This window comes from Lethenteron reissneri, chromosome 28, assembly GCF_015708825.2.
Source record: "Lethenteron reissneri isolate LAM-NWPU_2019-01 chromosome 28, ASM1570882v1, whole genome shotgun sequence".
In the NCBI taxonomy this organism is placed as follows: domain Eukaryota; kingdom Metazoa; phylum Chordata; class Hyperoartia; order Petromyzontiformes; family Petromyzontidae; genus Lethenteron; species Lethenteron reissneri.
The window spans coordinates 11809190-11835481 of NC_083806.1; the positions used below are offsets into that span (position 1 = coordinate 11809190).

The 26292-nt window shown below is 53.6% G+C and overlaps 1 protein-coding gene across 1 annotated transcript; it reads left to right on the forward strand.

Moving 5' to 3' along the window:
* Positions 1 to 5397: 5397 nt before the first annotated feature.
* Positions 5398 to 21592, forward strand: ARMC5 (armadillo repeat containing 5). Its single transcript, XM_061562182.1, has 7 exons — positions 5398 to 5675; positions 5838 to 5868; positions 7868 to 7975; positions 9174 to 10383; positions 12089 to 13329; positions 15391 to 15523; positions 16421 to 21592. The coding sequence occupies exons 1-7, from the start codon at positions 5412 to 5414 to the stop codon at positions 17382 to 17384; spliced, it is 3951 nt and encodes a 1316-aa protein (XP_061418166.1). The 5' UTR covers positions 5398 to 5411; the 3' UTR covers positions 17385 to 21592.
* The last annotated feature ends 4700 nt before the right edge of the window (positions 21593 to 26292 follow it).

Consider the following 26292-nt stretch of genomic DNA (forward strand, 5'->3'; position numbering starts at 1 on the left):
GGCAACAGCAGCCCTCAGACATGCTGACATTGTGGGTCATGTTCAGCAAGGGAGAGGAGGCCTTGGGCTAACTAGCCGTGCTGCTTGGAGTAAGGCCACTGCACCAGAGCGGCGGAAGATGGTAGTGCAGGAAGTACGCCATCAGGAGGAGGCTGCAAGGTGGGCCAAGGCAGTCTCTCTTGCCAAACAAGGACAGTGGACTCGATGGGACAGTGTGGAGAAGAGGAAGATCAGCTGGAAGGATCTGTGGGCCATGGAAGCGAGGCGGTTGAGCTTTTCCATCAGAGCAACATATGACATCTTTCCAACACCAGTTAATCTTCACCAATGGTATGGTGAAGATCCGGACTGTGCCCTCTGTTCCATGCCAGCCAACCTCAGGCACATTCTCACAGGGTGTAAAACAAGCCTCACCCAAGGACGCTACACTTGGCGTCACAACCAAGTCCTTAAAAACCTTGCGTCCGCCCTGGAGGACAAGCGAGCTGCCACCAACTCCCTACCACCCCCAGCAGCATCACACCCCTTACGGACGACCTTTGTCCGCGAAGGGGCTAAACCACCGAAGAGCGGCTCTACACCAATAGAGCGAGACCAGCTGCACTTGGCCCGCGACTGGAAAATGCTAGCTGACATTGGCCGGCAACTTGTGTTTCCTCCGGAGATCGCAACCACCACCCTAAGACCTGACATGGTGCTCTGGTCCTGTTCGCTCAAGAAGGTCTTCATCATTGAGCTCACAGTACCCTGGGAGGACTCAGTAGATGAGGCTTATGAGCGAAAACATCTGCGCTATGCCGATCTAGCTGCCGAAGCACGGCATCATGGCTGGAACACAGAAGTCCGACCAGTGGAGGTGGGCTGCAGAGGTTTTGTGGCAACATCTACAACCAGACTGCTTAGAGACCTGGGAATTAAGGGCCAGAGCCAGCGTTCGGCAATCAGAGCTGTATCGGAGGCGGCAGAAGGGAGCAGTCAGTGGCTCTGGATGAAGAGGAAAGACCCCAGCTGGGCCCCAAAATGAGAGGGCCAGGAGGTATGCAGTCAACAATGCTTGACTCAGGGAGGAGGACGCCCCTGCCATGCATAGTCCCATGGGATGTTGGCTATCAACAAGGCAACTCCTATGACTAATTGGGAATGAGACGCAAGCGTAGGATTGATCACCCTGTCGCTGGCCGCCTTTGGGGAGGGTGTATAGTATGAAAGGCCGAAACACCCTAGGAACCAAAGGGTCACTACTGACGATGCGCTCCCCAAATTTCACCAGGCTCACTGTTCATGAACTCTTGGAAGTGCTTGCACAAAGGATAGTAACATCTCATCCTGTGTTCTTTGGAATCGCGCTCACCGATCAATGCACTGGGCGGATATTTGAACCGGTACTGGGCTTATCCCCAAGGTCAACTGGGGAGACAAAGGTGGTCGGGCGTGGTGGCTGGGTCGCACCGTACAACCCATTTGTGAATCGACTCGCTAACATCAGGGACGACTCACCCTTACATGAGTACTGTACCCTGTGAAGGCGTGTAAACATCGGCCCTGGTGAGACAAAGGCGGTTCTGGCCACACAACTCCCACACCGCTAACAGGGGTTGTTTGGCTATACAGTACATCACCACGTTGGTCAGGGCGGATTGACGAAGTAAGGGGCCCAAGAACGATTTAGATATCATCGCCACTGATGTCAATCAGCTGTGGCCGGGAATTCATCTCGGAAGCTAAGCAGCGACGAGCCTGGATCGTGCTTGTACGGGCCACAAGCCCACAATCGTGCATAAACAGGTGTTATAGGCTGCGGGGTTATGTGTGGAGAGCAGCAGAAGTCCGTCCAAAAAAATCAACTGTTGTACTGTACTTTAATGTTCCCTCCTTCATAAATCCACACTGACCAGCGTGGTGAAATATGGTGAAACGATCCCTACACCGCCTACCAGCGTGGGTCAACCCTTATACAGAAATATATTTATCATACTCTGTATATTTCTCAGTCAGCCTAGGTCTATCAACACTCGGGAAATAGTTGAGTAGTGTACTGTACTGTAATGAAGTTCAACATCAGATGATGATCAAATTAAATTTCTGTCACCCGAACACAAATACCAATTCCTAGAGCAAGTTGCAATTTAATGTGCATGTTAGCTGACGACGAACACGGACAGCTAACGCCAGTGATACTGGTAGGAACCACCTGGTTCCACCAGCCCACAGGGGATTATTGTGTCCGTCCGACGTGCATCGAAAAATGGGAGGGGTGGGGCTGGGTGGAGAGGGGCTAGGTGGGGAGGGGAGGGTGGGGCTGGGTGGGGGTGGGAGGGGTGGGGCTGGGTGGGGAGGGGCTGGTCACCCCGTGGTGCCCTTATAAAACTCAACGTTTAACCTACTCACGCCGGCTTTGTGCCCGCCCTCACAGTCGGCCATATTTGCGGAATACACCACGCCGTCTTTGACCCTGGCCATTGACCGAGCAACCCAACGTTCCTACCAGCTCCCTGCGCAGGACAATGTGTTAATTAAGTGGCATTTCGCCCTCTTCTGGATATTAGGTGGCATCGTACCCTGTCCTGGGAATAAAGTGGCGTCTGACCCTGTCCTGAATTGAGTGACATCTCACCCTGCCCTGGAAATTGAGTGGCGTCTGACCCTGCCTTGGGAATTAAGTGACCTCTGACCCTGCCCTGGGAATTGTGACCTCTGACCCTGCCCTGGGTATTAAGTGACATCTAACCCTGTCCTGAGAATTAAGTGACATCTGACCCTGTCCTGAGAATTGTGTGACCTCTGACCCTGTCCTGGGAATTAAGTGACCTCTGACCCTGCCCTGAGAATTAAGTGACATCTGACCCTGCCCTGAGAATTGTGTGACCTCTGACCCTGCCCTGGGAATTAAGAGACCTCTGACCCTGCCCTGGGAATTGTGTGACGTCTGACCCTGCGCTGGGAATTGAGTGACCTCTGACCCTTCCCTGGGTATTAAGTGACATCTGACGTTGTTCTGGGAAACCCCTTCGGTCGAATTAGCCTTGATGAGAATCTTAATGCAATGTGGAAATACCGGCTTATGGGGAAGGACAAATGTGGTTTGGGCGTCGAGACGGCCACACCACCCCCTCATAGGTGCCATTTGCTCCCCATAATAAAGGATTCTTAATTTTTATGTGCTATGAAAAATGGCCATTTCCCAAAACTTTCCTGTAATAGTTTTTTTTACTTTTAACGCCGCAGTGGCATTGAAGAATGTGTTCGAGTGTTTTTGTTAATTGTCCTTTCGCAACACTGCCAACTTGTAGCAGCAGCAGTATCACCGAATCGTCATGCGCACAAGACGGGTAGTGAACTGGGCGTCATGGGCAGTCGGCGGCGCAGGGCAGCGATATAGAATTGCACGTGAATCGTCACTCACCCATACGAAATAGCGTGGTTAGTGGGGTGAGAAAGACCTCATCTAGCAGTGGATTGGCAAAAGGGTGCACACATTTGTTTGTCACGTAAAGGACAGTCCATAAATGACGTCACGCGATTTTGGACGATTTTTGACCCCCCCCCCCCTTCGGCACACGACGTCACAAAAAGTCAGACCCCCCCTCTCAAATATGACGTCACAATGCTCTGCCCCCCCCCAAAAAACATGCTTCCAATCGTTTAAAACTATTGTCATTGTAGTGCGTATTTAATGTGGCGCTGCACTCTGATGTTGTAGTAGAAAACATTTATTAAAAAGTATATTTAATTAAATAGAACGTGTCGTTTATATTTATTTAAAGTTGCGCATTTTGCTGTGACGTCATATTTCTCACCCCCCCCCTCTCGTCACACATCGTCACAAATGTCTGACCCCCCCCCCCCTCCGTAGGTGCGTGACGTCATTTATGGACGGCCCCGAAGTCGAGAGTAGGCCTCCTTCACGTATTCGTCCATCCGCGTTAAAGTATTTTTACGCAGCAACACGGCCTGTTGTTGTTGTTGTTGTAGTGGTGTACACAATCTCAGCTGCATTGCCTCAACGCAAGCAAGACGCTGGCCCCTCTTACACCCCCACCCTGCCCCTCCCCCCTTAAACCCAGCCCCTCCCCTCACCGCCCCTCCCCCCACCGCCCCTCCCCCCACCGCCCCTCCCCCCACCGCCCCTCCCCCCACCGCCCCTCCCCCCACCGCCCCTCCCCCACCGCCCCTCCCTCACCGCCCTCCCCTCACCGCCCCTCCCCTCACCCCCCCTCCCCGCCCCTCCCCTCACCGCCCCTCCCCTCACCGCCCCTCCCCCCACCGCCCCTCCCCCCACCGCCCCTCCCCCCACCGCCCCTCCCCTCACCGCCCCTCCCCTCACCGCCCCTCCCCGCCCCTCCCCTCGCCGCCCCTCCCCTCGCCGCCCCTCCCCTCGCCGCCCCTCCCCCCGCCGCCCCTCCCCTCGCCGCCCCTCCCCTCGCCGCCCCTCCCCTCGCCGCCCCTCCCCCCGCCGCCCATCCCCCCACCGCCCCTCCCCCCACCGCCCCTCCCCCCACCGCCCCTCCCCCCACCGCCCCTCCCCCCACCGCCCCTCCCCCCACCGCCCCTCCCCCCACCGCCCCTCCCCTCACCGCCCCTCCCCTCACCGCCCCTCCCCTCACCCCCCCTCCCCGCCCCTCCCCTCACCGCCCTCCCCTCACCGCCCCTCCCCCCACCGCCCCTCCCCCCACCGCCCCTCCCCCCACCGCCCCTCCCCTCACCGCCCCTCCCCTCACCGCCCCTCCCCGCCCCTCCCCTCGCCGCCCCTCCCCTCGCCGCCCCTCCCCTCGCCGCCCCTCCCCCCGCCGCCCCTCCCCTCGCCGCCCCTCCCCTCGCCGCCCCTCCCCTCGCCGCCCCTCCCCCCGCCGCCCATCCCCCCACCGCCCCTCCCCCCACCGCCCCTCCCCCCACCGCCCCTCCCCCCACCGCCCCTCCCCCCACCGCCCCTCCCCCCACCGCCCCTCCCCTCACCGCCCCTCCCCTCACCCCCCCTCCCCGCCCCTCCCCTCGCCGCCCCTCCCCTCGCCGCCCCTCCCCCCGCCGCCCCTCCCCCCGCCGCCCCTCCCCTCGCCGCCCCTCCCCCGCCGCCCCTCCCCCCGCCGCCCCTCCCCCGCCGCCCCTCCCCCCGCCGCCCCTCCCCCCGCCGCCCCTCCCCCCACCGCCCCTCCCCCCACCGCCCCTCCCCCCACCGCCCCTCCCCTCACCGCCCCTCCCCTCACCGCCCCTCCCCTCACCGCCCCTCCCCCCACCGCCCTCGTGACGCTCCCGGCGCAGTGCAAGCGGCCAACACAGCGGGCGCGAGGCGGCGCTCTCCCGCCAACGGCGCGCGCTCGCGACCTTCCACCCCCCACAGCCCCTCCCCTCACCCCATAACCCCCTCCCCTCACAACATCCCCCCGGCCCCGCCCCCTCGCCTCGCCCTTGCCGCCATGGCGGATAGCAGTCGGACTCACGGGCCAGGCCTCAAGTTTTGCGTGGCGCAGCTCCATAGCGGCTGCACGGCCGCCGTGGTCAATGCCCTCGTCACGATCCGAACCAAATTCATCAAAGAGAGGGGCGGCATCGAGAAGTTCCGCCTGCACGGCGGCCTCAGGCCGCTCGTGGCTCTGATACAGAAGCCCAATGTGAAGATAGTTGACATTTCGCTGAGCATTATCGCCAATTGCTGCACAGAGAGCGAAGCGAGGAAGGAGGTACAACGGTCGAAGGGGGCATCATTTGCGAGCGTTTGTGGTGTTTTTATTTCGTGTTCTGTTTGGGGGGGTGGTGATAGTGGTGATGGTGGTGGTGGGAGTTTGCCCCCCCCCCCCTCAGGCATGCTGTGTGTGTTGTGTGCGTGTGTTGTGGGCGCGCAGATCCGCAGGCTGGGCGGGCTGCCCCCCATCGGTGAGTGGCACGAACCCGCACGTCGCGCGCGCCCATTGGTTGCTCGCCCCCCCCCCCGAGCACGTGACGCGGCTGGGGTAAACACCGCGTCACGTGGGTGGGCGGGCGGGAGGGGGGGGCAGAGCGCGCGGTGGAAGGGGGAGGGGGCTATGGGCCCGCGTTGTCACGTGTGCCAGGGTCAGGGGTTATAATGTAAGAGTTATGACAACAGTTATGATATAAGAGTTATGATATAAGAGTTAATATGATTACACTGTAACAACATTTTTTTTTTCCTGGGTAGTGTTATTTCCTAATTGCTTATGCCTCAAAAGTACAGCAGAAAGTGGCTATTATTGCCCACAAACTTTACTTTTGTGACCAGGACAGTGATAGTTTTAAATGTACCTATTGTCAATGAGAACACATGGTGTGCATTTGTGTCATTCCCTCAGGTAAAGTCCTGGTCACAAAAGCACTACACAGGGACAAAAATCGTGTTACATAGTGTTATTAGTGTGATGGTGATTGATGTGATGGGGCTGGAGTGAGTGTGATGGTGTTAGAGTGAGTGTGATGGTGTTAGAGTGAGTGTGATGGTGTTAGAGTGAGTGTGATGCGGCTGGAGTGAGTTTGATGGGGCAGAGGAGTGAGTGTGATGGGGCTGGAGTGAGTTTGATGATGTTGGATTGAGTGTGAGTTGTTGTTGCTTGAGTGATGATGATGGAGTTGAATTGAGTATGATGGTGATGCGGCTGGAGTGAGTGTGATGATGTATTCAGTGATGGTGGATGAAGTTGAATTGAGTATGATAGGGGGGGTGATGGTGGTGATAGTCTCTGGCCGAGTGATGCTATCATCAGATGGTGATGGGGCTGGATTGAGTAATGGTGTTGTTCAAGCCTAAGTATGATGGTGTGATGGTGGTTGATTCAGTGATGATGGGACTGGAGGGAATATGATTGGGGATGATACTTGATTAAGAAGGATGATGATGGTACTCAAATGTTGATGATGATGGTGCTGTTTATTGGAACTTGATAGACTGTTGTTTAGGCTTATTAGCTTTGGCTTAAGTATGATAATGATGATGTGGCTTGACTGAATTCCCCTAGAAAACGACAATCTTACAAATGGAATTGTTGAAATTAACTTTGAACCAGTGGTGGAAATTCCACTTTCCTTTGGCTGGCACCAGGTACATTGCACATTTGAACCTTATGGCAGGACCCCGGGGTCCCGAATAAACAGAGGTCAAAATCGTAATTCATTAAATATTTTTTGGCGATTCCGTCCCACCGCACACACAAACGCCGTCACCCACCTGGCGCAGATCATTTACTTGTCATGCCATCCAAGTGCAGCGAGGACGAATGCGCAGAAGAAACAAAACTTTTAAACTTTGATTAGCGCATTGTGTAAAGCTCGTCGAGAGGAATAGATCGCCATATCGTTCGCCTTCAAAATGACGTCGCAACACAGTTTGTGCGAGAGCCGGGGGCTTATGGAACCCCGGGGTCCCGCCATAAGGTTCATTTGTATACTGGTGTACATTCCTCTTTTCGATCCACTGCCATATGCGACGGCCTCTCCACACCCTTCGTGAGGGTTATTTGATGATACGTCACGCTAGTCGGTGCAGGTTGGCGAAGGCGGTGGTGGTGGGCATGTGGAAGCATAGATGTACAGTACAAACAATTTGTATCTGCACCACCCACATCATAGCTCTGCAGCCGCCTGCAACACCTCTTTAATTCACAGTGTTCATCCATTTAAACCTCCGATTATCACGGTTAGCTACATATGGTGCGAAAGAAGTTGAACATAATACATAAACACCGCCATAGGCTCAACCCTACTTGGCTCCTGTGATCTGATGAGATTTGGTGCATTCTGGGTGATTTGGTAATGGGCGAGTCATCAAAAACTCATCACATGAAGCGTAGATCCCATCCGTGTGTGTGTGCACAGTTTAACACAATTTGATGTTTGTCATAACCGCCTGTGTCTCACCGAGCAGTGTTGGTGCTGAAGTCGGTGACGGTGGAGAGCATTCAGAATCGGGCAGCACGTGCGCTGGCCAACCTTGCTCAGGACAAGCAGAACAGCGAGATTCTGCACAAGGCTGGTAAGCGCTGCAGAGAGGCTCTCGGAGTTTGCCAGCCGGGTCGGACCCCAGGGCGCCTGAGCGGGCACTGCTACGACCTTCCTGAGTTGGAATCCAAACAGCCGCCTGCGATAAGAATTCGACGTAAAAGCAGGTGGAAAGATTGTCCACCACTCGCCCATTCAAGTCACTCTCTCGCCTTATCTGTTCTCTGCTACTACCACCACGGGCGCTGTTCCCGTAAACTTGGCTCGTTGATTCCTCCAGTGATGTTTGGGGAGCAAGTAATATTGGGTACAACCGATAATGATCATGTCTTCTGTTAGTTGTGAGTGCTGGCGCATGCCTGCAATTCAGCACTGCGAGGACGGGGGGACTAATAGGTTCGTGAAACTCCTGAATCTAGTGAGACGCAAGATGGTCAAGGCATGGCAGAACAGTAAGTTGGTTAGAAAACCTGTCTGAGTGGCACAAACCAGTGTTACCCACTCATATGTAGATATGTGGTCGTTCTAGTTTCTTTCATACGCAAAAGATTTGTATTGCTGTTTCATATTTCTTCATCCTGAGCACGTAACTGTGTACAGTACAACGGTGCAAATCCGATCGACTGGAGGCATGGGAAGACATGTGAAAAGGTCAGATTATGTGAACAAATATAAAACTACGGCTAACACCGTGCACAAAAAAGTTACCGGACAAAGTAAGTAGGTTATTAAAGAATACAAATATAATACTTCCATTTATATTGTACCCATGAAGTAACAAAAAGTCTCGGAGGCAGCTGTATTCGCCGAGGGGACTCCGAATGGCAGCTTGTCCATTGCACTGGACATTAATATGCAGTTTATAATTTAAGACAAGATGTCGTTTCCTACCAAGAAGTTTAAAAGTTATAAACGGACAGCAACTTACATTGAATGGCTTCTTGTTAACTTTTAAAATCTTAAAAAGTTCTTCGTCTTTTTTCTCTGCAAAGGATTTCTGTTGTGAAGCCATGTTAACCACTGATCGGGCCGAGTCTTCATTGCTCCGGGGCTGCCTCGGGCCGTCTCGGGCTGTCCTTTTACTCTTTGTAGCCACTGCGGATGCTGCGAACGTCGCGGACTCATTTTTCCTTGAACTGTGCGGGGGTGGGGGGCAAGATAATCGATGAGGGCCGACACTCGACGGCCGCACACGCGACACTGTGGTGTTACGATTTTTGTAATGCGCGCAGGCACGGTGCCGCATCTCATAGCGCTGCTCGAGTCCGGCCGTGACGACGAGTGCCTGCAGAGCGCCGTCCGTGCCGTGAGGAACCTGGCCGACTCCCCGTCTCACCGCGCCGCCATGGTGAGCCAGGGCGTGGTGGAGCCGCTGGCGCAGCTGCTGAAGAGGGGCGACCGCTCGGGCGTGGTGGGGGCCAGCGCCCGAGCGCTGGCCGAGCTCAGCCGCCAGTGCTCGACGGAGTGCGCCGAGGTGCTGTCGCGAGTCGATGCGCCGTCCGCGCTCGTCGCGCTGGTCTGTGGCGGCGACGCGGCGGTGCGCGCCGACGCCATGCAGACGCTGAGCAGCCTGTGCTCCCAGGCCATCGTGCGGCCCACCCTGGGCAGCGCCGGCGCGATACGCTGCTTCGTCGACGAAATCAGAAGCGCGCGCAACAGCGGCGGCGGTAACAGCGGCGGCGGCGGCACCAGCAGCAGCACCACGAACAGCACCACAAACAGCAGCACCACCAGCAACAGCAGCACCACCACCAGCAGCACCACCACCAACCATACCACCACCACCAACAGCAGCACCACCACCAACAGCACCACCACCAACAGCACCACCAACAGCAGCAGCAACATCAGCAACAGCAGCAGCTGCACCAGCAGCAGCACCAACAGTAATACCTGCACCAACAGCAGCACGTGCACCAGTAGCACCACAAGCAGCAGCAACAGTAAGAGCTCTACCAGCAACAGCTGCACCAGCACCAACAGTTCCATGAGCAGACGCATCAACAGCTGCAACACCATCAGCAACAGCAGCAGCAGCGCTCCAGCTGGCAGCGCAGTGCTGGACGTCGTCCGAGCTCTGTGCCTCTGCTGCCGCGAGGCTGTGAACCGGGCGAAGGTTGTGGAGAGCGGTGGCATCGAGCTGCTCTTCTCGCTGCTCAAGGACTCCCACTTCAAGGCGTCCCACGACCGAATCATCTTGGCCTTCCTCGGTTTTTTCTACGAGGAGTCCGCGCTGGACGTGCTACTCGGGTACGGGTTGGTGCCCATCCTGGTGAGGCGGCTGGAGGAGTGGACACTCGCGTCCGATAAGTTCCAGGCGACCGCTGTCGTTGCCGACATTGAGGACGAGAGGTACGCCGCCTCGTACGACTTCCCGACAGAGTTCAACCGCAAGCCGGACATGGAACCAAATGCGGAGTCCTCGAGCTTCCTCAGCATGAGGTGGGCTACTGCTGATTCTTTTTGTTTCTGCGTATTCACTGCTCGCCTTAAACACAGGTGGGGGAGCTCTTCCTTGCTGAGGCCTCAATAGGACTTTCAGATACAGTCTGTTCTCCTGTAACGCCGAATGTTTTCGGAATGCGAATTGGATATAACGCGATTGAGTGTTCGGAACTACCGCTGCAGCGCGAGTAGGAACAAGCGTTTGTACGACTGCCTCGGTGTAGCATCACACAAGGCGGGATGCTGCTGGATGCTTCTAGATGCTACCCATGCGCCTCCATCTTTGTTCAGCCCGCGTAGGCATCTCATGTGTTATTACGGACTGCGCTTTACCCTACATGAAATATTATTTATTATAATGCGAGTTTTCCCATAACGCAATGTTCTTCAGGAACGCAGCTACCGCTTCATAGTAGAACAGACTGTACCTTTGGCAAACAACCACACATGAACACACACATCAGTTTATTCTGTCACTGCAAGAGGCCCCTGCGGTGATGAACGGACTAAAATTAGGAATGCGGTGTTGCCAGGTCAAATACATTCCCGTCTGGTACCTGATTAGTGCATCTAAGATGCTTTGAACGACAAATAAATCTATTTTTTGAAGGCTGTTTCAAAGTCATTAGCTCTTCGTGTGGCCACGGGGCTGTTCAGGGGCCGTATGTTCCCCAGCCCTGCCTTAAAAGTTGAGCAGGTGGCACTGTGGGTAGAGCACTTGACACAATCGGAAGGCTGAAAGTTCAAATCTCTGTTGGGTATTAACTCAACCAATCAGCTGTTTGACATCCATAACACGAGTCATTCTGTGGGAGGTCTGCAGTGATTGTCTTGTTCAGATACTCTTTTCTACCATGGAAATGTGGAATTTCCATCACGAGCTCAGGACCACTGGCAGGGATTAGCGCCACTCGTGGGATGAAAGGCCAGGGGAAATGATTGATTTGATATTGTGAAAAGTAAAACCGTTATATAATCCATGACTCTTGCTGCCGGGCCAGTGTGAACACAAACTATTACCATTTGGTTACTGCAACTTTTATGAGCCTCATGGCTCCGCTATGCTCTTTGCGTGTAACTGTCCATTCATGGCAGTTTGTAACGAGGCGTGGCTCACCGATGTGCCCTAATTAGAGTAAAACGTGTCCACGTTTCCCATGCTGTGGACTGCCCTAATGACTTGAAGCCCGATGAGCAATTTGGATCAATTGAGTGAAACCCACTTTGTGCTACAGTGCTTTTGTAATTGCTGTTCTCTGTTTTGCTGTTGCCATTTTGTGACCCAAGACACAAATGAGAGTCATCCTGGTCTCTTTTAAGTTCTCACCTGATTAAATAAATTGAACTTGTCCTGCTTGCCAAAGCAGCATCATTAACCCTTTCCCGTTCCGAGACCCCTGCAAGTTGCAGGATGTGAGTCCCGTTGACCGCTGATTCTCGGAACGCGCGAGCGGTTCGGCGTTAATTTTATTTCGAGAGGCGTATCGCCGCTGTTTTTAAAGACATTCACGGCGGAAAACTGTAGCGACACGACCGCCGAACTCTATGATAGCTGACGCCAAACTGTGCCACACGCCCTCCTCCCGCATTGGCCTTCTACTTCCGATTCCGTTTGTAATCGATTCGACGTCATTCGGAGTCGATTCCGTAACACATTCTGCTTTTCCTTCATGTTTTCTCACTCGTGCTTTTGTGACGACAGGTCATGGCTTCTCACGCAGGGCTACATCGTGAGCCCGGGCGACATCTCCCCGCGATGGTGTCCGGACGGCAGCACGGGAGACACGGAGCTGGAGGATCTCGAAGCGGTGCCGCGGTGCGGCAGCCTCGTCGCGCTCCACTCCTCCGTGGCCGACGCCGAGGCCGTGGAGGAGCCCGGCAGCCCCCGGGTGGCTCGCCCTTCCGGCGGCGACGTCGACAGGGCGTGCGCCGATGCCAAACGAGCGAAACTTGACGACGAGGACGACGAAGACGATGGGCGCACGGCGACGGGTGCTCACGCGGGTCGTTGCTCGGAGGTCGAGAACACGGGAGGAGCTCGGCAGCAAACTCTGCCGGCGCGCCGACGGAAACGACTGCTCACCCACCCTCAAGACCAGCGGCAATCCCCGCAGGCCTCCTCCACCCGTCTCCACTTCAGGCTCCTCAAGTTCTGCCAGAACGCTCGATCGGAAGCCACGTCCGTCAAACTCAAGAAGGAAGCTTGTTCGTCGTCGTCGTCCTCACCGGATCTGCGTGCTTCCGACCTCGCGAGCGGCGAGCCGAACCGAAGCGCCGCCACGAAACGCAAAGAGAACGACGCTCGACGACACGACCCCCCAGCGCCTCGTAAAGCCCCCGCCCAGGGAGCGGCGGCGACGACAACGACAACAACGACGGCCGTTGCCACCACCGCCGCCACCGCCGCCACCGCCGCCACCGCCGCCACCGCCGCCATCGCCGCCATCGCCGCCACTGACAAAAACTCTATCGCCGCCGCCGCCGGCAAAACAACGGCGAGCGGCGCGGCGGGCCCGAGCGGCGCCACGTCCAAACCGGAGCAGGGGCACGGGTCGGAAACGCAGCAGGCGGTGGGGCCCGACTTCGCCATCCTCTGGCTGCTGTCGCGCTTCTCCATGTACGTGGACCCCAGCTTCCTGGTGACGACGGCCGTCCTCCGCGGTCTGCTCAACTACGTGCTGGGCGCGGCGCGGCCGAGCCCCCGGGCCGCGCGCATCCTCTTGCGCCTCGCCGCCAACCCCAACTGCCTGGAGGCGTTCGTGCGCACGCACGGCATCTCCACGCTGCACCTGCGCCTCTGCCACGGCCTGTGCCCTGACGGGGAGGCGGAACGGGCGCGGGGCGACCTTTCCGCGGGTGAAGGGAGCGCCGGAGTTGGTGTCGAGTCTCTCGTGCAGAAGACTGCGAACTTGAAGCTGACCACAGCGAGTAACCGCGAATTGGGTAAGGGCGGTGTGATGTTTCCGGTTGGGAGGAAATGCCGGTAAATGACGGTTAACAACTCGTAGAGCGCAGCCGGCTACGTTAACCACATGAGGGCGTTTTACATCAGCGCTATACGTGGGGGACACCGCTTTGAAAACTGTCGCCCGTGTTATGACAATGCCCAGGCGGTCACACGTCAGCATTACATCGTTGCCCTGTTGACTTGGAATCGAGCACTCTGTATTTGTGTGTGTGTGGCCTTCATAGGCGCTCACTAGCGGTAGTGTAATGGTTAGCGTGCTGAGCTGTGAACCCGGCCACCCGAGTTCAATTCCCGCCAACACCAATGACGATTATTTGAACCAGTACTGGGCCTCCCCTAGGGTCGACTTAGCCTCAAATGAGTACCTGGTGCGGTGTGTAAACATCCACTGGGGCGACAAAGGCAGTCGGGCCTGATGCTGGCCACCCACCCCCTCGTGTGCCGTTTCGGCCTTCATAGGTGCTCGCTAACAGCACTTGCCCCAACATTCTGTTAAAGGCTATACGGGGGATATTTGTCTTTGTATCCTGGTAGTGGTTGGCACACTGTGCCACGATTCCGGCGGCCTTTAGATTTGACACCCGCTCACGACCAACATCGGCTACAAATATCTAAACCTGTCCTGGGCCTACCCCCTAGGTCGACTTGAGTAGCTAGTGTAGTGCGTAAACATCAGCATTGGGGAGATAAAGGTGGCCCAGGCATGATGCAAGCCGCACCAGCCATGTATGCGCCATACCCGCCCTCATCGGTACGAACAACACTTTTCACAACAGCCTGTTCAAGCAACCACGAGGATCTTTGTCCCAGCCAAGGGTCGACTTGGCTGATCATTGTAATAATTTCTTCAGGGTCGACAAAACAAGTACCGCTTTGTGGAAGGGCCGGGCGGCTGCACGTACATTTCAATATGTGGGTAGAGGCCTGCGTATAATTACCTGATGGGATTTTTAAATTATAACTGTGAAGTTGTCTGAAATGTCTGGGACACGGCCCATTGCGGCTCCCCTTTCCGACGTAGGATGTTGAATTTCCACCGCTGGCTCGGGACCGCCGGTGCATTTGCTCCCATGCCACGCATGCACTCTTTTACATTTCGGCATTTTTTTTTTGGCTTTTGCATTTATTTAATTTAAACATATTTCGAGTTCAACTTTCAACATTGCACCAGTCTGAAGCAGACGACTGCAGCCTACGGCAGGATATTTTCAGCCACAGCAAAAATAAGTTATATTTAGTGCTGCCATGGGTTCTGCCCATGCCAATGATGACCACCCATCTTTGGCCACCACACCCTGCTGCAGCAGTTATTGATTGCTACAATGCACTTGAAACAGTTATTGCAGACTTAAGTTAAATCTGCTCGTGCGGTTGCTGTATTAGAATGGAGCGGTCAAACGTCGCTCTTTTACACACTGCCCTGTGTATATGTGTAAGCCTCTGCTTGTACGCTCATGTGTGCTTGAGTCTGTGCAAATGTGTTTGCATCTGTGTGTGTGCTTGTATGTACGGGGTGAGCGGTAGTGTAGCGGTTAGCGTGCTGCGCTATGAACCCGGCGACCCGAGTTCGATTCCCGCTTACGGTGAACACCAGTGACAATTATCTGAACCGGTCCTGGGCCTCCCCGAGGTCGACTTAGCCTCAAATGAGTACCTGGTGCAATGTGTGAACATTACCACTGGGGAGACAAAGGCGGCCGGGCGTGGTGTGGCCACACACCCCCTCGTGTACCGTGCCGGCCTTCATAGTTGCTGCTCGCTAACAGCACGTGCCCCAACATTCTGTTAAAGGCTATACGGGGGATCTTTGTCTTTGTGCGTCGATGTGCTAGTTGCACGTATGCATATATTTGTATCCGTGTGTGTGTGTGTGCGTTGTTTGTGCTCGCACGTGCATGCCTGCATGCACACGTGCCTGCATGCCTTTCTGCGTGCATACCTATACGTGCATTCATGTGTGTGCGCGTGTGCGCGTATATTGTGTTCAGATACTTTCCCGCACGTGTTTTTGCACGTGTGTCTGTGTGTATCGGCAGCGTGGGGAATGTTGCGGAGTCTGCGTGTTCAAGCCGAGTCGGGGTTTGGAACCGGAACCCTGAACCACCTCCTGCTGTCGACCCGACAGGGAGACAAAGCTGCCTGCGCCCTCGCATTGCTCTACCTGTGTCGGTAAACGATGAACACTGACAGCCATCACTACCCCCTGGTGCTCTCCCTGTGGTGTCGGTAAACGATGAACGCTCACAGCCATCACTACCCCCTGGTGCTCTCCCAGTTCCACATGTGTAGTCTCTCTTGTTGTGGTACAGTGCTAGTGGGCAGCCCTTCCTGTGGACAGTGTGACGTGACACTCCGGTGACATTCACCACTCGGCCGGCACGTCTGTGATCCAGCCAGCCTGATTGAGGCAAGGGTTGGTGAATCACACAGAATTTGTGAGCCTCCCATGCCCACGAGACTGCAATGTGGTGATGCGGTGGCAATATAGCAAGTGTATTGAGAACCCATCTCCAAAGAGGAGTATTATTATTATTGTTGTGCATACTCTTTGGTTCTTTTGGTAAAGTCACGTAGGTATAAAATAAAATAAATCACGACGTTTCGATCGCAACACAAACATATAATGCAGCGGCTGAACTGCTGGATTATATTTTTCCCGTCTGAGGACGACCGCTTGTGTTGCGATCGAAACGTAGTGATTTGTTTTATTTTCTACCTACGTGACTTTATCGAAAGAACCAAAGAGTATGGATTCCTGCAGTCACGAAAGCTTCAAATCATCATTGTGCATGTGCATATTCAATGCGCTTCCAGATAAGCCTGGATTTTCTTCCGGGTCCTCCGGTTTTTCTCTCCACATTTAAAAACACGCGTTGGCTGCTATAAATGTCCACGTGATAAGCCACTTCTTTGAGCTATCACCTGTGGTGGCCAGGTCACTTCTGAAAAAGAGCCACATGGCTCAGTGGGGCCTTACCTGGTAAAATACAAAATGGTTTAGTTTTATCGCTCTCATCATCGTTGTTATTGCCGCGTGTTGCGCGTGACGCGACTATGACGGCGCAGGAACGAGCCACTGCGGCGAAGGCTGCTGGTGGACCAGTGCGGCCTACAGCTGCTGGTGTCGCACATGCTGCGCTCCCCGGACCCCAGCTACGTGGTTCGCGCCACGGGGGCTCTGCTGGAATTCTGCAGCTTGGAGGGCAAGGGCGGCACCCCCTCTTCTCCTCATCCTCATCATCCGCCGGGAGAATTCACGTCGGGAAAGTGGAGCGAGCCGCCGTACTCGGAAGGCGGAGCCGCCTCGGCTCCGAGCGAACTGTCGGGCGCGCCGCCGCGGGACGGAACCTCGTCCTGCGGCTACGCGCGCTGCGTGGCCGACGGCGCCGCGGACGTGCGGTTCGTCCTGGACTGCGGCGCCAAGGTGTCCGCCCAGCGCAAGCAGCTGGTGTCGCGCTCCGAGGTGTTCGGCGCCATGCTGCAGGGACACTACTCTGAGGCGCAGCAGTCGTGCGTCGCCGTGCGCAACGCGTCGGACGCCGCCTTCACGCTCCTCATGCACCACCTGCACGGCTGCTGTCTGCCGGCGTGCCGGGCGCTGCGGGCGGTGTACTCGCCCGGCTGCGTGACGCCGTTTGCGGAAGAAGGGGCGACGGCGGCAGTGGAAAGCGCCGACCCGGGACCTGCGGGGAGCGGCGAGCGGCGCGGGAAGCCAGGCGGCTCGCTGGCGGGCAGCCTCCTGGGCGAGCTCATGGCGCTGTCGAATCAGTTCCTACTGCCGGACTTGAAGCGCGATCTCACCGCGGTGGTGCGCTCGTGCTGCCTGCGCGCCGAGTCGCTGCCGGCGGTCTACGCGTTTGCCGAGCGGCACTGCTTCGGCGAGCTGTGCCGCCAGTGCCTGGAATTCCTGCTGACGGCGCCGCTCACGATCGCGCAACGCAGCAGGGGTTTCTGGGAGCTCTCGCAGGTGCAGTGCAACGGCAGTGAGATGGAAGCCACCCTCCACTCCGTCCTCCTGTCCTTCATTTAGAGACACGCGCGCCCAACAGCAGATGCGCCCATGATGAGGGTTGACATTGTGACATTGTTTGTTCACGCAGCTGCTGGCACAAGGGCCTTCACTCCGCTAGAGGAAGCTCTAGAGAGCCCCCCCCCCCCCCCCCTCTGATGGAGGATATTTGATCTACTCTGTCACGCTGCATAAATATCTTAGAAGAGGTGGGAAAACCAACACCCGCTGGCCGACTAACTACGGTGTAAGCCAATTATACTGCTCGGTGGACAGAGGCGCCGGGAAATGGAATTGAACTGGCACCCTCTGGATTGGTTCCAGCGTGCTCACCATTCCACCACGATAGCAGCGATCCCTGCGCTGATGGACGCTGGTGTTTAAAACTGACTTAACTTGACGGGACCTGCATCACGTTGACTTCACTCCACAGGTTGAGGCATTTCTGAATGGAGTTCATAAGTACGGATATCATGCCTTCACATAGCAGCGACAGAAATATATTTAAGTATATTGCAAAGTGGCGCTCGAAATTAGTCTCGAGGTGCATTTGCTCTACAAACAAACAATACCCCACCTCGTTCCTTTGAATTAGTGGTATTTTTATTTTTAAACCGGAGCAACGTTTGGGACCATTGAACCATCATCGTTAACGTCTTAAGCCGTTGTCCATCGACTGCTGGATAGACAAGGCCCTCCTTAAGCCATTGTTGTCCCTCGTGATCACGTGATGCTGCACTGCCAATGTTTGTTATTGACGGCGCAAGCCCTATCCTACAAGAGAAGCATAATGACTACTTTTTAAAACATCGCTAAAATGTCGATAAAATCCATTCTCTCAAGCTACATCTCATCTGAGCAATCGGTAGTTAACCAAGTAACCCTTCAATATGCGCGACTTAAATCACCTGCCGCTTTGCCCGCATCAGAGCAAGTATTTGGTGCAACAAGGGGAAATTGAACCTCGTATTCAGGGTCGTAACAAATAAAGCGCAGCTCGCAAACGCGCGCTCCCGCGCAATCGTGGTTCCCGGAATACGTCGCCACAAATCGCTGAGCAGATCGACGCCTCTAAAGCCGAGTCTGTCTCTCCCCCGCACGCAACCAGTGGTGCAACTGCTCGCAACCGGTTGCAGACATCCACGTGGAAGCGGTTCATTTGTTGTGTGCGGACGAAGTTGCATGGAACCGATCGCTCGGCTGTTGGACGGGCGCTTGAGAGTTCGATGTTTTGTCAAACTCTTTTTTGAGGGGAGCTAGGGAGGACGGAGTCAATGGGCACCTTGTGTTTGTCACGTTGAGCGATCCCTTTGCTGTAGTGAACGACATTTACACTTACATTTCATTTGCAGGACTCGTGGCTATAGCACAAATGAATAAACTCGCAACCGTTGTCATCACTCCAGTGCCCTACAATGGAGAATTAATTAATTCAGTAGCCTCAGTTTTCGAGTAGTTTGTGTTAAGGCGGTGACAATGGCAAACACGGTGAGTGAAGTTAGTGCTTGTGCAATAATAATTGTAATGCGGTCCCTTTTGTTTAATTGACCGCACTCTTTATCATTTTGCTTTTCGATTTAATTTTGTCTTTATACCCCCACAACGTTTTCCCCGATTGCGCCACCATCGCCGCCGTCGCCACGTTATTTGATGAAGATTGAACTCTCGCAGAGCGGCGCAACGATTCGTTGTTAGAGAACGGCGCACGGAAGCGGATATCACAGAGCTAACTCTGCAGTGAGTAGGTGGTGGGGGGTGGGCATCACCCGATTTCCATGCGAGAGTAGTGTTCGACACATGACGGTTTAAACCAATATTTATTTAAATTCTTAGAGCTGGAATTTAGCCAAATTAAGTACAGAAACAAACTTAATGAGGTTTTTATTTTGGTGATTGGGCTGAGGCCCATCAATTCGCTACACTTGACCCGGCGACCTGGATTTTAAACCATGACCTCAACTCTGCCAGCTCGGTGCCCTTTGACCTCTGAGCCACCTCTTCACTCGGGAATTTTTTGTTTCGTAAAACTCGGGAAAAAAAATATCTGGCGGGATGATGCTGTGATCGGAGTGCCCGGCTCGCAAGCACAACCTTCCCGTTGGGAGTCGGCCAACTCGTACCGCTGTGTGGAAGTCGACAACGGCGATTGACCGATGGAGGGTCTGACTCCTTCTGCGGAGATTGTGGATTCCCACCACCGCTAGCCTGAGGAGAAATTCGCACAATACTTTAACTGGTTGAGAAGGGAAACACCTTGGCGTTTCTTCGTGAGAGGAGAACGGGCCAGTTCTCGTGTTAAAACTCGGGCGAACATATTGACGCATGCGTCCTGGTGAGTTAATCCGTTCGTTCAACTTCAATAGTCTTGGCAACGAGAGCAGAATTGCCAAGTTTGATTTTTTTTCTCAATCGAAGTTGTGGATGGTAAGGAGTGTATTCAGCATAAATTGGTGCTCGCTTACCGCACTTGCCCCAACAGTCTGTGAAGGCTATACAGGGGATCTTTGTTGTTTTTCATTACGATTCATAACCTAGTCTTAATTGCTTTTTTGTTTGCCGTCGAGTTTTTCTTCATCTCCCAATCATAATTAAATTGTGCCATTTGACCTCGTGTTACGGGACAAATTTCCATTCGGAACAGCAGCACATCAACCTTGCGTTGGAGAACGACCCAGAAGGTGTCACCCAAAACTCCTGAACTAAATAATTTCTGGGGGGGGGGGGGGCGGGGGGGTTTGGGTTAGATCGCGTAAATATAAATGTGTCGTTAAACCCGCCACCAACCTGGCACAGCCAATTATTAAGGTTTGTCAAGTAAACTAAACATTTTAATTTAAGTTACCAATTGCTCAAAAGCCTACGCGTTATCGCCATTTCCATTCGGTTGGCTCCTTGTACGCAACGAGGCGGTGGCACATTGCATGCGACGAGCGTTTGTCGATGCGGCAGTCCACAACGTACCAGTCTCAAAAATGGAAAAAAATCTCAATCAATTAAGAAAACTATTTTTATATTGCTTTCTTAAGCAATTCACGATACAATCGCAAGCGGCTGAAACTCGGGATTCCTCAGCAGTGCCGGTCTGTTGTTTCTGGAAAATGAAATGCATTCAAATATAAAATGCATTTAAAATTAAATATAAATCAAGACTTACGTGGAATCGTACAATCCTGAGAAATACAATAATGGTCCACCATTGCATGATTTCAGGACAATTTCGCGGTATTTATTTCGATATGTGGATCCGTTACCATTATTTAATCATTTGAAGTGTCTTTGTGCTCACAGACGTGATGTCACCCGAGGCAAAGTGACATCACCTTTGGCAAGAAAAGCACAGAAGTGATGTAATGTGACAGAATACTTTGGAATATATCCAAAACTATTTTTTTCTCCAATCCAAAAAATCGTATCGATGGCTCTTTGTGATTTTTTTTTTGTTCATCACAAATGTTGGACCGTACTTAGATGATGATACGCAACGGCCTTTTGGGGCGGAGGGGTGTGGGGGATATTGCCCCCCCCACCTTTCCCAGGGTGCACCTCTGACACCATCCCCAGTTCCCCAAACCACTTCTGCCACTACCCTTCCCGCATTTTGAATAGCAATTCATTGCCCGGTTTAAGATTCTTTAATATTTCACTCCAGGCATGTCACAAAGTTCTCCAACAACAACAACAAAAGTCAAGTCTCCTAGATGCGCTAGCTGACATTTTGTTCTCGGGTTGCGTTGAAAAAAGTGAAACAAAACCCAATTTGGATCCTGCTACGTTTGGCCCCCCCACGGAAGTTTTTGCCCATTTATCTCGCATCTTCTAAGAAAGGTCCTCACTACGGACAGGAAACGTGACCTGCATTTACTCTGCGGGGAATAGTGGGTGCCATGCCGTTGGCTGGCGCGCTACCACGACGAAACCGGCGGCGGCCCGAGATTGAGTGCTGGTCGCAGCAAACGGTTCTGCCTCCCGCCCCATCTTCACCAACCCACACTGGTCGATGTGATGAAGTGTGGTCAAAACGGCCCCTATGACTGACACAGCGTGGGGGGGGGGGGGCGGCCTTGATCCAGCAGTAGATTGACATGAGGGCAGAAAGTTTTAATAGCATTCTGCAGTACTGTCGAGGCTGTGTGTGAGGATTATATCATTACATTATATCGCACTATAGGCTCTGGTCAGTGTCATATATCGTGTCACGTGATATCAGGTAAATATCAATAAAGAGCTACTTCTTGCATCATTTTTGTCACGTGACTAACTCATTGATCTTGCACTTCAGCAGTCTTGCTACCAGATGGAAGGGTGATTTCCTTTCCTCTCGGCGTTGTAGACATTACTGTGGGGGAAACGAGTCGAGGGGATGATCAGTCAAGTCGAGCAATCGAATGAAAGTTGCAATTGCTTTTTTTTGCCAATTACTCGGGGAGGGGGGGGGGGCTATAAAACACATCCCTGCGGAGGGAGCTGGTAGGAACGTTGGGTTGCTCGGTCAATGGCCAGGGTCAACGGCGGCGTGGTGTATTCCGCAAATATGCCCGACTGTGAGGGCGGGCACAAGCCGGCGTGAGTAGGTTAAACGTTTAAGGGCACCACGGGGTGACCAGCCCCTCCCCACCCAGCCCCACCCAGCCCCTCCCCACCCTCCCCTCCCCACCCAGCCCCACCCAGCCCCTCCCCTCTCCACCCAGCCCCACCCCTCCCATTTTTGGATGCACGACGTACGGACGGACATAATAATCCTCTGTGGGCTGGTGTAACCAGGAGGTTCCTGCCAGTAAAATTATCGCTGCACAGATTCTCTGCCTCCCGAACGTTGGAAACCCCCTACAAGCCACGCCCAGCGTGACCGTGGCCCATGATGTCCATGCTGTCACTCAAGTCCCGCCCGTCACCACCCGTCCAGCGGCACGCACAGGTTCACAATTCGAATCCAGCGGCTGCCCCGCCTTTAAAGATCCCCTGACGCCATTCGCTAGAGTAGGCCATTGCGTGCAAATTCATCGATTGGGTTAGGGGCCGTCCATAAATGGCGTCACGCACCTAGGGGGGGGGGGGGGGTCAGAAATTTGTGACGATGTGTGACGAGGGAGGGGGGGGGTTCCGAAATGTGACGTCACAGCAAAATGCGCAACGTTCTACTTAATAAATAGACTTTTTTATAAATGTTTTCTCCTACAACATCAGAGTGCAGCGCCACATTAAATACGCACTACAATGACAATAGTTTAAAGCATGTTTTTTTGTGACGTCATATTTGAGGGGGGGGGTCTGACTTTTTGTGACGTCGTGTGACGAGGGGGGGGTCAAAAATCGTCCAAAATCGCGTGACGTCATTTATGGACGGCCCCGAGGTTATCGATCATTAATACAAATGTTACCACTGTCCCCGGGTTGCGGAATACCCGACTTACGTAAATCCGACTTTGCGTAAATGCTCCCATAAACCATGTTTAAAAAATTAAACACGCGGAAATATTTGCGTTAGTTACGTAAGCGCAAGTAGTGTAGCGCGGTGAGGTTGCGGATGAATGCCACGGAACGAGGCGTGATCGAATATAAATTTAAGGCGGGCCGCCTTACGCCTCAATCGAGCTTGACTAGGATTCAGGTAAAGGGATTTTATCGTTGATTTGGGGGCGAAATTTGTTCAGTTTCCGACATACGGAAAATTCGGGTTACGGATCGTTCTCGGGAACCTAACCCTTCCGTAACCCGGGGACTATTTGAATAACCAGCCCGCTCACGTGATGCAATTTAAAATAGAAAATACATGACGTCATTCCCCAACAAAGTGACGTCGACAGCCACGCTCCTGTCTCGTGAGCCATAAACACTCCAGACCCACACATTTATCGATTAGTAAAACCGAATCATATTACATTCGATTACCATCGAAAATCGATAGGTTTGCAGTATTTTCCACCACAATAGATGCTATATGCCGACGTCAGATTGACGTGACACTGCATCACAACACCCGCCACCAAGTGGCGATGACGTCACCACGGCGCGCCGGTGCCAGGCTAGGTGCGCCTTGATGCCACGCGAAGTGTCGAAGTCTCGCGAGACAGAACGCAGCAGCAGGCGAACGTGGGGGGGGGGGGGTCCCCGAGATGACCGGCAGATTGACGTCAATAAATAATCGATAACGTCATCGAATCAAAACGATTTAATCGAATCGATAAGAGGTGGGGGTGGGGGAAATTGTGTCGTCACGTGACGGGCCGGCGCCCATTTGAATCGCATCCTGAGGTGAGAGGGCTCTGTTTAAATTGACATTAATCGAATCTAAATGTCGTATTTATACGTTAATCTGAAGCTACATTTAATGTTTGCTGCAGCTTACAGAACGGCGACGATATTTGATTTCGATGGCAGGGGCGTGCTGCAAGATGGGGCGATGTTTACTAGCTCGCCTGGTCTACACGAGGTTGTTTTGTTAATTAATTTCGGTGGAGTTTAGCATTATTATTATTAATAATAACAGATCAATTCTAGATTTGAAGTTTTCGTGACTGCAGGGATTCATCCTCTTTAGTTCTTTCGGTAAAGTCACGTAAGTAAAAAAAAATAACATCAAATAATAACCTAAAAAACTTATTGAAATGCTTTAATGCCGGTATTAAAGTAAGTTAAATAACCCTTAATGCCTTAATAGAGCGTGAGGACACCACGAAAAGCCTCAATTGTTAACGACTAATCGATCCCCACACTCGGGAGTGACTTTCACTCCCGTTTACACGCAGCCGTGCAGAGCCAGTGGTGGAAATTCTACGTTCCCATGGCAGGGCCAAGTACGGTTTGTTACGTACGCTGCTGTACACGTCCACGTGTTGGTGGCCAGGCCGTTGCTGAGAAACAGCTTCATAGCTCTGATATAAAGTTTAGTTTCGAATGAAAAACAATTGACAGCGATATAGTGTGTACAGGTTGGTCTAGATGTCTTGTGACCCCCATTTACTTATCTAAGGCACATTAAAAGAATGTTTCTTTCAAACAAATGAAAATGCAAAGGAAACATTTTAGGGGGTAAATTAATTGGGGGTCAAAATACATCTAGACCACCCCACCCTGTTGTAGACTTAAGAGGCGAAAGGGAAAGAGGTTTGGGGCTTTGCGAGAGGGCACGTTGACGATCTCCAGTGGCGGCAGCGTTGGCAGGACGTGCCACGTGTCACTCGCCATGCCACGTGCGCCTCGTTGCCGCCAGGCCCGGCCAGGCCGCCAGCGAGGCCTGCCGCTGGCCTGGAGAGCCGAGCCACGTGGCGACGCTTGGGATCGGCCCCCACGTGTCCCCCCCCCCCCCAACGTGCCCCCCCCCCCCCCACGTGCTGCCCCCCCCCCCCCCCCACGTGTCCCCCCCCCCCCAACGTGTCCCCCCCCCAACGTGCCCACCCCCCCCACGTCCCCCCCCCCACGTGTGCCCCCCCCCACCCACGTGCCCCCCCCACGTGCCCCCCACCCACGTGCGTCTTGATGCCTTTCCGTGATCGAGTTTGTTGATGATGGCGGCAAGCTGCTCTTGGGCGAGTTTGTGTTAATTCAGAGTTTAGAATATTTATATTTGACGAGGAATCCGATGAACTGTGAAGCTCTTCCCCCCCCCCCCCCATAGAAAGCCAGTAAGGGTCACGGCGGGGGTCGTAACGTTACAACTACAACAACCGCCATTCGCCACTAAGTGGCGGCAACGTCACCACAATGATTGTGCCAGGCTAGGTGCACGTTGAGGCCACGTGAAGTGTCGAACGCCCGCTGGTAGGAGGTCACGGGGCAAACCCAGCAGGTGCCACGGGTCGACTGACTGAGATGACCGAGATGACTGGCTGATGCACCACCTGTGCCCCCTACTGTACCAACTTGCTCTGCTTTAGCCACCCGGCGCACCGCTCGTTGTTGTGAGCGTCACTCCTGTGCCCCTTCTGTTACAATAGCAAACACAATACACGACTGCAGTGCAAAGTATAGGAAAGGTTAACAACTCACTTTTTAAAAATGTACTAATAAACTAGTTGTATCTTACCAGTTCAAGGCCACCGATGTACTAAACTTATTTTTCAGAGGTGACCTGGCCACAAATGATAGCTCGACAAAGTGGCTTATCATGTGGAAGTATGTACCAGAAAAACAATCGAATGCACCACAATCGAGGCATGCCAGTGACGACTAAGCCTGCCACGCGTTGAGTGAGACATGCCACCCACCACATTCTCTAACAAAATCTGAATATTTAGACCGGGAGGAATCCGATGAGCTATAAAGCTCTTTATCACAGACGTCCAGTGTGGGCATGGGCGTCAGCGAGTTACAACAACCAAACTATACAACAGCAACACGATAGCAGTGGAAATTAGAAAAAATGGTAAGCAAAGTGACTCAATATAAATACATGTATTCATAGAGGTCAGATTCACCAAGCTTGGGCAAGGCAGCAGAAACATCAACACAACAGCCGCACACCAGACCCTTTTTCTGCGTCTACCTACATCTGAACCTCATGGTGGGACCCCGGGGTCCCATAAGCCCCCGGCTCTCGCATAAACTGCGTTGCGACGTCTTTTAACGTCTGTTGGAGGCGAACGATACGGCAATCTATTCCTCTCGACGAGCTCTACACGATGCGCTCATCAAAGTTTAAAAGTTTTGTCGGAAAGACAGCGTCTGAAAGGGACGCTGTCTTTCCGACAGACCTTTTCTTCACCTGAGGACGGCTGCTTGCGTTGTGGCCGAAACGTCGTGAGAATTGTATTTTATGATGTTTTATTTTTATTATTTCCCTTCTACGTGACTTTACCGAAAGAACCAAGAAGATGAATCCCTGCAGTCACGAAAGCTTTAAATCGAAATTTAAAAGTTTTGTTTACGGCTACGGCAATTTTGGCAACGACGGTGCTTGGTGAAGAACGAGAGGATTGATTTCTGGTGGGTC